Below are 14,950 nucleotides of genomic sequence, written 5' to 3'. Positions count from 1 at the left end.
GGAATTTTACACTATTTTAAATAAGGTTTGGATGAACATCATTATTTTATGTCTTTGTTTATATCTTTAATTATTTCCTTAGAATGGCGTTCTGAGAATTACTGCAGCAAAGGGAATAGTCAGGTTGAGAGCTTGGACACACTTTGTCACAATCCTTTCCAGACAAGATATACCAGTCTACGCTGTGACCAGCTGTGCATTTATTATACTCATTCATGCCAAAATTGAATGGAAAGAAAAAAGTTGAAAAATAAAAGAACAGAACATTTTAAAATTTTTATAGCTTTATTAGTAAATCATGTTTTCCTCTGTAGTTCTAGGAATTAAACATAACTGTATTTTACTTTTTTTTTTACTTTTTATTTACTTATTTTTCTATTCAAATTGACACCAATTTTCTTATAAGAGCTCTTTGCATGTTATTGTCTCTCACATTTTTCCATACAGTAGTTCCCCCTTATCTGTGGTTTCCTAGTAGTAATACTACTACTAAGTAGTATCCCGTCATTAACAGGGAGCAGATGATCTTCCATCTGCTAGATCGTCAGGTCAGTAGTAGCGTAATGCTACGTTACCACGCCCACGTCATTCCCCTGACTTCATCTCATCCTGTAGGCATTCCAGCATCTCACACTGTCACAAGAAGTCAGATAAATACCATATAAGATTTGAGAGAGACCACATTCACATATATTCACATCTTTTCATCATAGTATATTGATATCATTGTTCTATGTTATTAGTTTCTCACTGTGCCTCATTTAAAAATTAAATGTTATCACAGGTATGTATGTATAGGAAAAAGACATAGTATATATAGGGTGTGGTACTATCCATGGTTTCAAGCATCCACTGAGGGGCTTGGAAAGTATCCCCTGCAGATAAGTGGGAGGAAGAACTACTGTATTTGCTGAAACCATTCCCTCAGTTATTGCTTGCTTCCAAAATGTAGTTTTTGTTTTGTGTTTTGATGGAAAAAGAAAATTGGAGGTCAGGGTTTATAGTTTCAGATCTTCTTTAAGAAGTTTGTCTTTAAAATCAACTAAATATCCACATCTATTTTTTTCTAATCTCTGCTTTTTACATTTGGCCATTCATCTGGAACTTATTTTGGTTTATATAGTAGGAGATAAAATAAATAGACTAACATTATTGGCTGGGTCATCATCCCTTCTTTTACTAGTTTAGGATCTTCCCTTCATTTTTAGATATTTATTGGAGAGGGAGATGCTGGGCTCAATCCCAGGACCCTGAGATCATGACCTGAGCCAGAGGCAGACACTTAACCAACTGAGCCACCCAGGTGCCCCAGGATCTTTCCTTTATAATAGAATAAATTCTTACACCAGGGTCTCTTCTGGTACCACACAGTACTTCATTAGTTTTTGATGTAGTGATCCACGATTCTTTGTTTTTGTATAACACCCAGCGCTCCATGCAGTACGTGTCTTGTTCCACTGACTACCACTTAAAGGAGCATTCAGTGCTCCTGGGATATGACATAACACTTAATGAGCTAAAGATAAAAGTACTTCATTAGTCACCTTAGCAGAATATCTTAAACGTGCACATGGTTCCTTCTATTCTAAACAGGTAGTATCCCAGAGTCCATCCTAAGCTGGAATAATTCAAACCAGTTGAGCCAACTGAGCTCGATCATGTTAGATTATCTCATTATGTTTTGAGCTTGTAACATTACTATTCACATTATAACGAGCAAACCATTTCATCTTCTCTGATAGGAGAAAGGATATCCAAAAACATAAACTGAGCCTACTAGCCTGTTGCTATATGCCTTCTCGTAGGTTTCTAATTCACATTTTGGTAATCTTAAAATTCTGAACAAACGGTTCTCTTATCTCCGTGTTTTTTCCTGTTAACATCTCCAAAATGTCCACATTGGCACTTGTGAGAGAACAAAGACAATTATTTCATTATTACCCTGCAACCTAAAATGCTAAATTGCATCTGGGACAGGTTAAGATTATAAAAGAAACAGCACGGCATGTGAACTGGCCATACGGAGCCCTTTGGCACGTATAAAGCATAATTTGGGGGGGGGGGGGGCGTTAATTGCAGAAATCATCTGGTGAAAATTTAGGGCCACCCATGATTCCTTTTCTTCAGAGCTGTGATTTTCACCTTCATGAAGAAGTCAGCCTGGCTAAAGGCACAGATGGTATTAGCATAACCAGATCCTTAGTACTGTTGCATCAAATTCCAGGGGCTGTAGGACCCACAGCTGGCTGAGCTCCAACCCTTACATACAGAGACACCCTCTCCTCTATCGTAGCAGAGAGCTGAAAGGTCCCAAGTTATACTCGCTGTGGAATTTAGAGATCAGTTTTAAGGCTTGGGGGAACAAAGAGAGAAACAGTGCTGTGAGAAATATATCTCAAGTCTGCATTCATTTTGAAAGGTCATCGCTAGTACCTGATTTACTACTTCTATGTAGGAGAGCTGGAGTAAGAAGGGGGACCCATGTTGATCCCAGGGCTCCTGGGCTGTATTATTTGGACAAGCCACTCTAGTTCTTGGAAAGTATGTTTTCTCACCAGGTAAATGAGGGTGTTTGAATACTAGACTTTTCTCCAAGTCATTCCTCTCAGGTTCTACCATTTTATATTCCGACTCAGTAACTGTAGAACAGAATCCTATAATGACTAAAGGAGATCAAGTTTCAAGATCAAGTAAATCCTTTTGATTCAAATCAGTATGGTTCAGACATTTCTGACAGAACTTAATGTTTGTACATTCTGTGCATGTTTATTACTACTTAAAATCATGTGTATTTTCAACAGGAAAGGGCTTGAAGATTACAAGACCAAATGTCCTAAAGTATGGAGAACAAGGAAAAAGGAGTTAGTTCAAGCAAGCAAAAGGTCTAGCCCATGTCATTAGAAAGCTTTTCATCAATTATAAAAATCTCCCATCTTTCTGGCATTTTTTTCTTCCCGTCTGTACATTCTAACTCTAGACCAAAGAACATGTCATGAGAGATTAGCAACTTTCATCCTAGGTCTGGAATTCTTTAAGCTTGCTTGCATTTTTAAAAATTTGTCTCGCTTTCTTTTGTTGAGTTTTCCACTGCCCTTAAAATCTATTAGATTTTAAAATTGTGTCCTACCACGTGGATCACTACATCAAAAAACTAATGATGTATTGTATGGTGACTAACATAAATCAAATTTTAAAAAAATCTATTATCTATGCCTTAAGTACCTGCTTTGTAATCCAAGACCAGATACTGATAAGCTTGCACCAGATGCCATAATGATGTTTCTTGCTGGCTACAGCATCTCAGAGGTATTCCGTGGTTTTAATGACCATCGGCAAGCCAGACAATCTGGTCCAGGCGTGGAATAATAAACTTTTTTCTTTTTTCTGTCAACAGCTTAACTTGTCATTTTTCTGTAAATCCGACATTTTTATCATTATGCATATTTAATTGCCATCAGTTCTCTTCCAGTTGCCAGAGTGGCATTGTTCCTTTGAATTCGGAGATATGTGTTATCATCTCCCACAAGGCAGCCGTATGTGCTTTTTTGAAGACCAAGCCACGGCTGGATTTACATTCTTGATACTTCGGTAATAGGAGTTCATCTCCGTGCTTAGAGCCATGTTACACATTATTCCTCCACCTTAAAGAAACTCTCACTGCATAAGGAAGGAAAAATTCAAGTTAAAATAGACCTGCTTTAAAATCATATTTTCCCAAGTTTTTTTTTTGTTTTGTTTTTTTTTTTTTTGGAAAAGGTCCCTGTGACCCTGAGTGCAGTGAGGTCGGCTGTGATGGGCCAGGACCAGACCACTGCAGTGACTGCTTAAACTACTACTATAAACTGAAAAACAACACCAGGTAAGAAGGATCCTGAGTCCAATCCCCGCCCCGCCCCCCCCCCCCCCCGCCCCGCCCCGCAGCATGCTCCAGGTGGTCCCACGGGCTGTGCTCGAGCTGTGTTCGAGCGGCGTCTGGTGATGTTCTCCTACCAGGACCCAAGCACAGAACAGAGGCTGCTGGCCAGCCCCTGCCTCCCAGTGTCATTCCAAATGCTGAAACCTATATGCTGTATGCTGTCAAGCCGCACTGTCTTTGCTCACATTTGGACTAGCCCTCTAGACCTTTCCATCCCATGAATGTTTGATGCTAGAGCTCTGTTTGCCTTTCATGAAAATGCCAGCATCCAGCCCAACAGATGCATCCCTGCGTTCCCGTGTGCAAAGGTGGTGGGCCCTGCTCATCCTATTTCACTCTGGGCACTGAGGCGGACCTGCTTGGTCACCATAACTCTCAGCCCCTGGCTTCTGCCTCAAGTTGTGCTGATCTGTCTGCAGGGAGGCTCCTGGGACAGTGATGGCCCCTCAGAGGCTGTCCGCTCCGGGCATCTCTCTCAGAGCCCTGCCCCCTTTTCCGTCCTACTGCAGTGAGTCCACACTTCAGCCATCCAGAGAGACCCAGACCCATTCTAGTTCCTGTTTACATGCATGCTGGAATTTCTGTTCCTTAAAGGAAGGGCCCTTGGCTACCGCAGGACCTCTCATCGCCGAGCCCAGCAAAATGCCTGACATTTTACTTGGTACTCAGTAGTAAATATTTGTTGAATGAATAAACAAAGTGCTGTCCTTCAGTTAAGGAAGTTCTTTTTTTTAAAATGTATCATAACCAACCAAGTTTAAATCGATTAACTTAGACAATAGCATACAGCCCCTAGCACACAGGATCCATAGGACAACACACGAAAACACAAGTAACCCCTTATTAGCAACCTTTTTTGTATAAAATCGTGGTTCCCACGTAGTTTCCTTTCAACCCCATGCCACAACCTTTCCTCTTGAGCCTCTAGTTTCTAACCATTGTCCCCTTTAAAGAGCTAGTCCCGAACCGGAAGATGGGGTTTGGACCAAGACATGCATTACTTGGCAGACTTGGTATTGGGTGGCCACCTTGCCACTTCAGAACCCTACACAGAGAATTTGGCTCTTTGGATATGGTGTTACCATCGGGGTTTAAGATGGAAGGCTGCTCTTGCTTGAGCATCTACCAAGAATGCCCGGGACTCTGTTTCCAATGATGCTGTCCTTCTTTCTTACCATTCCACAATGCAGGATCTGTGTCTCCAGCTGCCCCTCTGGCCACTACCATGCTGACAAGAAGCGATGCAGAAAGTGTGCCCCCAACTGTGAGTCCTGCTTTGGAAGCCATGGTGACCAGTGCCTGTCCTGTAAATATGGATACTTCCTAAATGAAGAAATCAACAGCTGTGTTATCCAGTGCCCTGATGGATCATACCCGGACACCAGTGAGTTGATTTCAAATATTTGGGTTTTAGAGAGGAAATAGAAGGTTTTCATTTGATGACCTTAGGAGGGAAATTGAGGCCTTGGTTATATCAAAGGATCTAACCAGTTTTTAAGAGAACACATTAGAATTTTAACAGTTTTTGTAAAAAAAAAAAAAAAAATTATGTAAAAACGCTTGTAACTAACTGTCAGGGAGTCCTCAGGCCCATCCCCAGAGTCAGTGATTTGCTAGGAGGACCCACAAGACTTACTATATAGTTGCACTCATGAGCTCATAGTTACTAAATAAAATCAGGAAAAGGTGCATAGGACAGAGTCCACAGAAAACCAGCACTAGCTTCTAAGTTTTCTCCCAGGATGCATTGAAATCCCCCAGCAACAACTGGTTACAACATGTGTGAAATGTAGGCTACCAGGGAACCTCCTTAGAGTCTCAGTGCCCAGGGTTGTGGTCACAAAGACCCCCTCTACCTGGCACATACCAAAATTCCAGGCTCCCAAGGAAAGCAGATGTTCAGTATAAACCATATTGTTTGTACAGTTGAGGCACCATGAGCCACTCTCACCAGTTAGGGTGGTGGAAACCCTCCTAAAATCTAATTCCCAGGTACTAGCCATGGACCAGCTTCAGAAGCAGGCTTTCAAAAGATAGCAGCCGAGCCTGCTCTTTTCTACACACGACCCGAAGGAAGCAGGCCTGTATGGTATCAGTGTTACTTTTCAGAAAGTTTAGAAAACATGACTTCAGTGTGAATGTGGAATAGACATGTGTCAAAGACTACTAATGAAGGGCCATTAATGAGGAAACCTATAAAGTGATAAATGGATTCAAAGACTCTCAGGTATTCCAGTCCACTAGGAAAGGCAAAATGTAATCCATTTGCCAAGTTTAGAGTAGGAGGATCCTGAACTCACCTTATCCCTCAGACACATTGAGATAAACCACCTGAAGATTGGCAGAACAGACCTGCCACAGTTAATTGTAGAGAGAAGGGCACCTTGAAAAGGGTAGGTAGGATGGAGACATAGTTGGAAACCAAACCCCTGTGCCACTAACCACAAACAGGAGGGACATCACACGCATGGGGAAGCACGAGGATCTGATTCCACCCTAGGCAACCCCAGCACTAGGAAGATGAGTCCACCTAATATCTGACTTTAGAAACAGATCTTAACTCCAGTGGGGCTTAGTTCCAGGAGAGCCCGAGGGCAATAGGAAACTGAGTCTCCATCATCCTTAAAGATGCAGCAGTTTGAAAAGTGCCTGCGGTTATATGTGAAGGAGATATATTGACTAATCTGTCCTGGGCAGATTAGATCTGTCCCCAGGCAGGGATGTACAGGATATTTCTCTAGAAACAAAAGTGCTGGTAGGTGCCATTCCTCTTCCCCCTCCCCGCCCCATAGGCCTAGATAGCTGGATGTTTGTGACAGGTAGCGCTAACACTCTCCATCTACTTTGCTATAGCACTGTGTGCTCTTCTCCATCCAACCCAACTCAGCAGTCCTCCCTTCAGAGTGGCTCCTGTCCCACCATACCCACTTGGAGGGTGCCACTCCAAAGTGACTCATGCCCTGGGGAGCGAGGAGAGAAGACCCTATAACAGCATACTTGCAGTCCCTGCGGTCAAGCCTCATAGCTGGCTGGGCAAGAAGCAAGCCCTGCCCTTCAGTGTACCTGTAGCTGTGTCTACACAGAGGGACTAATTGCAGACAGCTGGGCTCACTGCTGGCCCAATTCACCAAGCCTGCCACTGCGCCCCTATTCACCAAGCCTGTCAGTGCTTCAGACTGGCCTCAACTCTACCCAGGACACTCGGAGCAGGGAGAGGGGATCCTTGCGGCTGGTTGGGCTGAAGGCAGTTGTGACTCAGCCACAATAGGGAGGCACACACAGCCCACACCAAGGACACCCCTGGAATGCCTGGTTCTGGTAACCAGGGGGTGATTGCACTATAGGACACCACAGGACCTCTTTTGACAACAAGGCCACTACTTTCAAGACCAGGGGACATAGCTGACTGTCCTACTACATTAAAAACAGAGACAAAATGAGGAGACAGAGGAATATGTCCCAAATGAAATGAAAATATGTGTGATAGACGATTCAAAGAAATTATCATCACTGTGATACTCACTAGACTTGAGAAAAGAGCAAAGGATCTCAGTGAGACCTTCAACAAAGAGACAGAAAATGTAGAAAGAACCAGTCAGAGCTGATGAATTTAATAACCGAAATAAAAATACGCTAAATGGAATCAATAGTAGACCAGAAGATGCAGAAGAACAGATCAGTGATATGGAAGGCAGTAATGGAAAACAACTCAGCTGAACAACAAGAAAAAAGAAGAGGTTAAGGGAACTCTGTGGCATCATCAAGCATAGTAACATGCACATTATAGGGATCCCAGCAGGAGAAGAAGGGGCTGAAAACTTCCCTAACCTGGGGAAAGAAGCAACATCCAGGTCCAGGAAGAAGAACCCCTAACAAGATGAACCCAAGGAGGTCCACACCAAGACACATAATAATTAAAATGGCAAAAAGTAAAGATAAAAGAAAAGCCAAATAAGGCAATCAATCAGCTGATTTTCAGCAGAACCTTTGCAGGCCAGAGGGGAGGAGCATGCTATATTCAAAGTGCTAAAACAAACAAAAAAACCTACAACCAAGAATACTCTACCCAGAAAGTATATCATTCAAAACAGGAGAGAAATGTTTTCCTGACAAAAGTTAAAGGAGTTCATCCCAATAAATCAGGCTTACAAAAAATGTTAAAGGGGATTCTTTAAATGGAAAGAATAGGCCATTGCTAGAAAAAAAAAATTATAAAAGGAGAAAAATTTTACAGGTAAAAGGCAATCATAGAGTAAAGCCACTGTGGAGTTTAAAACTTACAAAGTAGTACAATCAAAATTAGAAAAATTAGCCAAGGGAGACACAAAATAAAAAGATATAAAACATCACATACATAAAACATGGAGGTGGGAGTTACTTTTAGTAGTTTTACAATGTGTTGAACTTAAGTGACCCTCAACTCAATGTAGAACCCAGTGGTAACCACAAATCAGAAACCTGTGATATACACACACAAAAAAGAGAAAGGAATCCAACCATATCACTAAGGAAAATCATCAACCCACAAGGGAAGAGAGCAAGAGAAAAAGGAAGGAATCGAGAAGAACTACAAAAACAATCAATACAATTAACAAAATGGCAATAAGTACCTATCTATAATTACTTTAAATGTAAATAAACTAAATACTCCAATCAAAAGACATATGGTAAATGAGTAAGAAAACAATACCCAGCTATATGCTGCCTACAAGAGACTCACTTCACACATAATGACACATACAGACTGAAAGTGAAGGGATGAAAAAACATAAACCATGCAAATGGAAGTGGAAAAAAAGAACAAAACTCAGGGTAGCAACACACATTCTTTTCAAGTGCACATGAAACATTCTCTGGTACACGTAACATGTTAGGCCATAGAACAAGTCTCACTGTATTTAAGAAGATTGAAATCATATCAAGCATGTTTCCCAACTTAAATGGTATGGAACTACAAATCAATATTACAAGAGAAAAATGGAAGAAAAAAAAAAGCCAAATACATGGAGGTTAAACAACATGCTACTAATTAACCAATGGGTCAATGGAAAAAAAAAAACATGAAATCAAAAATTCATGGAAACAAACGAAAAGAAAATAGTCTAAAATCTTTGGGAATCAGCAAAAGCAGTTCTAAGAGGGAAATTTATAGTGCTATTAGGCCTACCTCAAGAAACAAGAAAAATATCATATTAAAGAATAAAGAACCTAACCTTAAACCTAAAGGAACTAGAAAAAGAAGAACAAAGTCCAAAGCCAGTAGAAGGAAATAATAAAGATTAGAGCAGATATAAATGAAATTTAAAAAAAAAAGATCAATGAAACAAAGACCTGGTTCTTTGGAAAGATAAACAAAAACTGATAAATCTTCAGCCAGACTTAAGAGAGAAGACTCAAAGTCAGAAATGAAGGAGGAGCAATAATATCACAGAAATACAAAGAATTATAAGAAAATGTTGAAAAATTATCTGCCAAACAATTGGACAATCTAGAAGAAATGGATAAATTCCCAGAAACATACAATTTTCCAAAACTAAATCAGGAAGAGATAGAAAATCTGAGCAGACCAATTACTAGTAATGAAATTGAATCAGCAGTCAAAAAGTTCCAAACAAAAATCAAGGACCAGATGGATTCGCAGGTGACTTCTACAAAACATTTAAATAAGAGTTAATACCTGTTCTTCTCAAATGATGCTAAAAAATAAAAGAGGAAGTAAAACTTCTAAATTCACCTATGAGGCCAGCATTACTTTGATCCCAGAACCAGACAAAGACATTATGTAAAAAGAAAACTACGGGCCTGGGTATTAAAGAGGGCACGTTCTGCATGGAGCACTGGGTGTTATACACAAACAATGAATCATGGAACACATCAAAAACTAATGATGTAATGTATGGTGATTAACATAACAATAAAAATTTTTAAAGAAAAAAAACTACAGGCCAATATCTCTGATGAACAAAGATGCAAAAATCCTTAACAAAAGAATAACAGACTGAATTCAACGTACATTAAAAAAATCATTTAGCATGATCAAGGGGGATTTATTCCAGAGACGCAAGTGTGGTTCACTATTCACTAATCAGTATGATATCACCTAAACAAGAATAAAAAAAAATCTCAATGGATGCAGAAAAAGCATTTGACATAATACAACATGGATTCATGTTAAAACTGCTCAACAATGTGGGGTAAAGGGAACATACCTCACCATAATAAAAGCCATATATGACAAACCCACAACCGACATCATACTCAATAATGAAAACTGAGAACTCTTCCTCTAAGACAAAAACAAGGATGTCCACTCTCACCACTTTTATTCAACAAAATATTGGAAATTCTAGCTGCAGCAATCAGAAAAGAAAAAGAAATAAAAGACATCCAAATTGGTAAGGAAGAAGTAATACTGTCACTATCTGCAGATGACATGATACTATACATAGAAAATGCTAGACTTCACCAAAAGACTATTGGAACTGATAATTCAGTGAAGTTTCAGGATACAAAATTAATATACAGAAATCTGTTGTATTTCTATACACTAATAATGAAGTAGCAGAAAGAGAAATTAAGAATACAAACAATCTCATTTGTAACTGCACCAAAAAGAGTAAAATACCTAGAAATAAATTTAATCAAGGAGGTGAAAGACCTATATTCTGAAAACTTATAAGACACTGATGAAAGAAATTGAAGATGACACAAACAAGTAGAAAAATACACCATGCTCATGGATTGGAAGAATATTGTTAAACATTCATACTACCCAAAGTAATCTACAGATTTATCACAATCCCTATCAAAAACCAAAAGCATTTTCACAGAACTGCAACAAATAATCCTAAAATCTGTAAGACCCACATAAGACCCTGAATAGCCAAAGCAATTTTGAGAAAGAAAAACAAAGCTGAAGGTATCACAATCCCAGGTTTCAAGATATGCTACAAGTACAGTAATCAAAACAGCATAGTGCTGTCACAAAAACAGAACCTATAGATCAATGGAACATGATAGAAACCCCAGAGATAAACCAACATCTATTTGGTCAATTAACCTATGACAAAGGAAGCAAGAATATACAATGGAGAAAAGACAATCTCTTCAATAAATGGTGTTGGGAAAAACTGGACAGCTGCATGCAAAAAAATGAAACTGGACCACTTTCTTAAACCATACACAAAAATAAACTCAAAATGGATTAAAGACCTAAATGTGAGACCTGAAACCATAAAAATCCTAAAAGAAAACATAGGCAGTAATCTCTCGAACATTGCCCTTGGCAACATATTTATGTATAGGTCTCCTCAGGCACAAGAAACAACAGCAAAAATACACTATATTGGGACTTGACCAAAATGAAAAGCTTTTTCACAGTAAAGAAAACCAACAAAATAAAAAGGCATCCTAGTGAATAGGAGAAGATACTTGCAAACAATGTATCTGCTAAGGGGTTAATATCTAAAATATATAAAGAGCTTATACAACTCAACACCAAAAATACAATGTGATAAAAAAAGTGGGCAGAGGTTCTGAAGAGACATTTTTCCAGAGAAGACATACAGATGGCCAACAGACATGTGAAAAGATGTTCGGCATTACTCATCAGGGAAGCGCAAATCAAAACCACAACGAGATATCCCCTCACTCATTTTAGAATAGCTATCAAGAACGGACGGCAGTCAGTATCAAGAAACAAGAAATTGTAACAAGTGTTGGCGAGGATGTAAAGAAAAAACCCTCAGGCACTGTGGTGGGAATGTAAACTGGTACAGCCACTCTGGAAAAGAGGATGGAGGTTCCTCAAAAAATTAAAATCAGAAATACCCTACAATCCAGTAATTCCAGTACTGGGTATTTGCCCAAAGAATACAAAAATCCTAAGTAAAAAAGGTATATGCACCCCTATGTTTATTGCAGCATTATTTACAATAGCCAAGGTATGCAAGAAACCCAAGCGTTCATAGATAGATGGATGGATAAAGAAGGATTATCCGTTCATCATACACACACACACACACACACACACACACACACACACACACAATGGAGTATTAGTCATTAAAAAGAATGAAATATTGCCATTTGCAACAACATGGATAGAGCTAGAGAATATAATGCTAAGTGAAATAAGTCAGTCAGAGAAAGAGAAATACCATAGGATTTCACTCACATGTGGAATTTAAGAAACAAAACAAATGATCAAAGGAAAAAGAGACAAACCAAGAAGCTGACTCTTAACTATAGAGAGCAAAGTGATAGCCAGAGGGGAGGGGGGTGGGAGGGTGAGTGAAACCAGTGATGGGGATTAAGGAGTACACTTGTCATGATGAGCGCTGGGTGATATAGAGAAGTGCTGAATCACTATATTATACACCTGAAACTAATATAACACTGTATATTAACTATATTGGAATTAAAAACTTGTAAAAAAAAAAAAAGAAAAAGAAAAAGATGTGGTGTATACACACACACACACACACACACACACACACACACACACACACAGTGGAATATTACCCAGCCATATAAGGGAGTGAGATCTTGCCATTTGTGCCTACATGGATGGAGCTATAGGGTATTACGCTAAGTGAAATAAATCAGACTGAGAAAGACAAATACCACGGGATTTCACTTGTATGTGGAAGCTAACAAACACACAAAAAATAGACTCTTAAAACACAGAAAACGATTGGTGGTGGCCAGAACAGAGGTGGGTGGAGGGACGGGCAAAAAAGATAAAGGGGAGGTACAAACTTCCAGTTATAAAATAAGGAAGTCAGAGATGAAAAGTACAGCTAGGGAATATTGTCCATAATACTGTAATACCATTGCATGGTGACAGATGGGGACTACAGTTACCGTGGTCAACACTGAGTAATACATAGAATCGTCAAATCAATATATTCTATATCTCCAACTAATATAACATTGTTTTTTATACTTCAGTTAAGAAATGAATAATTTCCTACATGGCAGTACAAATTGAATTTGGGGGGCCTTTTCCACACAGAAATCCTTTCCAACTGTACCAAACAAAAATCTGTAAATGAACACGTCACTTCGCGGAGTTTGGCCCTAATCAGTCGTCATTAGGAAACAGACCAAAAGTATATTCCCTGGAGAATTAAGTAATCCTTGGGCATTCCTACCTGTTAGTGCTCTGGTAGCGCCCTTTTCCTTTATTTCTGAATTCTCGGTAATTAACAAGTGTGTCACACCATAATACATGATGACACTGATTATCTCCTGTTTCGGCACAACCTAAGAAAGAAGAAAACCCAAGTTTAAATGAACAAGAGTTGTTTTTCAGAAATCAGGCAAGAATTTTGAAATGGATACTGTTGCTTCTTAGGAAGTCCAAGTCCCTTGACTCGAAGGCAGGCATTTCTCCACGAGGCAGATGGAGTCTCAGCTTACCCTATAGATCCGTGGGTAGGATTTCCTTGTAGTTCCTTTTTCCCCCAAATTTGGAACATGAGCTACAGCCTGATAGAGAATGAGTGGGGAGGGGAGTCTGAGGGATCCCCGGAAATAAGCAGTATTTCTTGAAGAAAAAATTCAAAATTCTATCAAGAAGGCTGAATCTCAGAAAAGAAATTTGGTTCGAGATGGTATATAACAGGATCAAGATAATTGAGACTCAGTTGTTTCCCCGGAGCCTGGGAGGTATGCAGTGAAGGAAGGCTGTGCAAACAATGGCTTTGCTGATACGAGTTGTCTCTGCCTCTCTCTCCTTCGTGTAACTGACTTTTGTTATATTTTCCTCCTGAAAACATAGTGATCAGATATAATCATGACAAGTAATAATTACTGCCAACACATTTACAGTACTTTCAAGTTCATATAGTTCCCCTGAGTAATTTCATTATCCCCTCAAGACAAACTGAGAGGTTGGCATCACTGAAATATCTATTGACCCTGAACTTGCCCACTGGAAATGCTAAAAGCGGAATTCAAATCTAGGTCCTTGGACTTCAGATCCTATGCCATGTCCAGGAGTCTGAACGGCAGAGTGAGGAGGGGACCATCTGAAGACTACCATAAGATTATAAAGGACTTCATATTTCATGGTGGGTGGGGGTGCTCGGGACTTGAGAAAGGAAGTGGACCTTCAAGAGGTCCCTATAGGAATCCATTAAAGCAGTGTTCCTCTATGGAACCTTGAAGAACACCAAAATATAAAGAGTAGATGGAGGAAAAGAAGCCTATGAACAAAGCTTATTCAATCCTACACATATATGTGGTTATAATCCACTTGCACCTCAGAGAAGGTATCAAGTCTCCAGAAGAATTTTGCCTCAGGTAAAAGGCCTTGAGTTAATGTAACAAATCGCCATTTTTCACTATAGAGTAAGCATGCATTTGCCATTTTTTTCCAGTGGGGATCAGTCTTTGGTATTAAACAGGAAAACCATATTCATGGTATATTTGTTTCAATCCATATATTTCTATTCTCCTGAATACAGACATTATCTAAACTATAATAACATATCAATGTCACAGCCACTATAAAGTATGCAACACTATTCTAGACAATACAAGAAATACATCATCAACCCTTACCCTGCCATCGTAAATGCAGATTCCCTTTTCTGGCTGTGTTCATCAGAGTGGTCCTACAAGCTGTGAGCATGGGGGCCCACCTTTCCATTCCACAGCCCCAAGCACTGCTTACACCTTTACATCTGGGCATTGCCCCAGCATCTTTGTTAGTGGGATTGTCATTGTCGGAAGTTAGATAACCCCCCTTGGGAGAGAGAAAAAGAAGAGGGGAAAAAGCCAGTCAGCTATTCGACTAAGAGTTAAATGGGCTGTGGTTCCCTTGTCTGCAAAATGGTTGGTAGATATCAGGCATTTCCCATCACTGCAGGTTCCTACCGCTGTTCACTTCGCTGAAAAGTGATAGCAAATGTTCCGTGCGGGGCTGTTTGCAAAATAGTCTGCTCAAGGCCATGTATGTGTACTATCGTGTACATTAGCAAACATTAGAATGTCTCCACCTCCTTTTATGGAATCCAACTGACCAAC

At 39.7% G+C, this 14,950-nt stretch overlaps 1 protein-coding gene and 1 long non-coding RNA gene across 9 annotated transcripts in view; one reads left to right on the top strand and one right to left on the bottom strand.

Moving 5' to 3' along the window:
• PCSK5 (proprotein convertase subtilisin/kexin type 5) overlaps positions 1–14,950 on the top strand; it is a 470,351-nt gene that overhangs the window by 281,126 nt on the left and 174,275 nt on the right. For all 8 annotated transcript variants that reach the window (XR_003523749.2, XR_003523748.2, XM_027616047.2 and 5 more), the window contains exons 15-16: positions 3,757–3,859; positions 5,107–5,300. Coding sequence is in view for 6 of the 8 variants with exons in the window: in XM_027616047.2 (XP_027471848.2) it covers positions 3,757–3,859; positions 5,107–5,300 (297 nt within the window). In the remaining 2 variants the exon portion in view is untranslated. The remainder of the gene's footprint in view (positions 1–3,756; positions 3,860–5,106; positions 5,301–14,950) is intronic.
• LOC113934649 lies at positions 438–13,177 on the bottom strand. Its single transcript, XR_003523750.1, has 4 exons — positions 13,072–13,177; positions 5,092–5,239; positions 3,223–3,657; positions 438–633 (listed from the first exon to the last, which is right to left on the bottom strand). It is a non-coding gene; the product is annotated as an uncharacterized LOC113934649 (long non-coding RNA).

This window comes from Zalophus californianus, chromosome 13, assembly GCF_009762305.2.
Source record: "Zalophus californianus isolate mZalCal1 chromosome 13, mZalCal1.pri.v2, whole genome shotgun sequence".
Lineage (NCBI taxonomy): Eukaryota > Metazoa > Chordata > Mammalia > Carnivora > Otariidae > Zalophus > Zalophus californianus.
The sequence above is the reverse complement of the archived record's forward strand: the minus strand, read 5'-3'. Positions and strand labels throughout refer to the sequence as shown.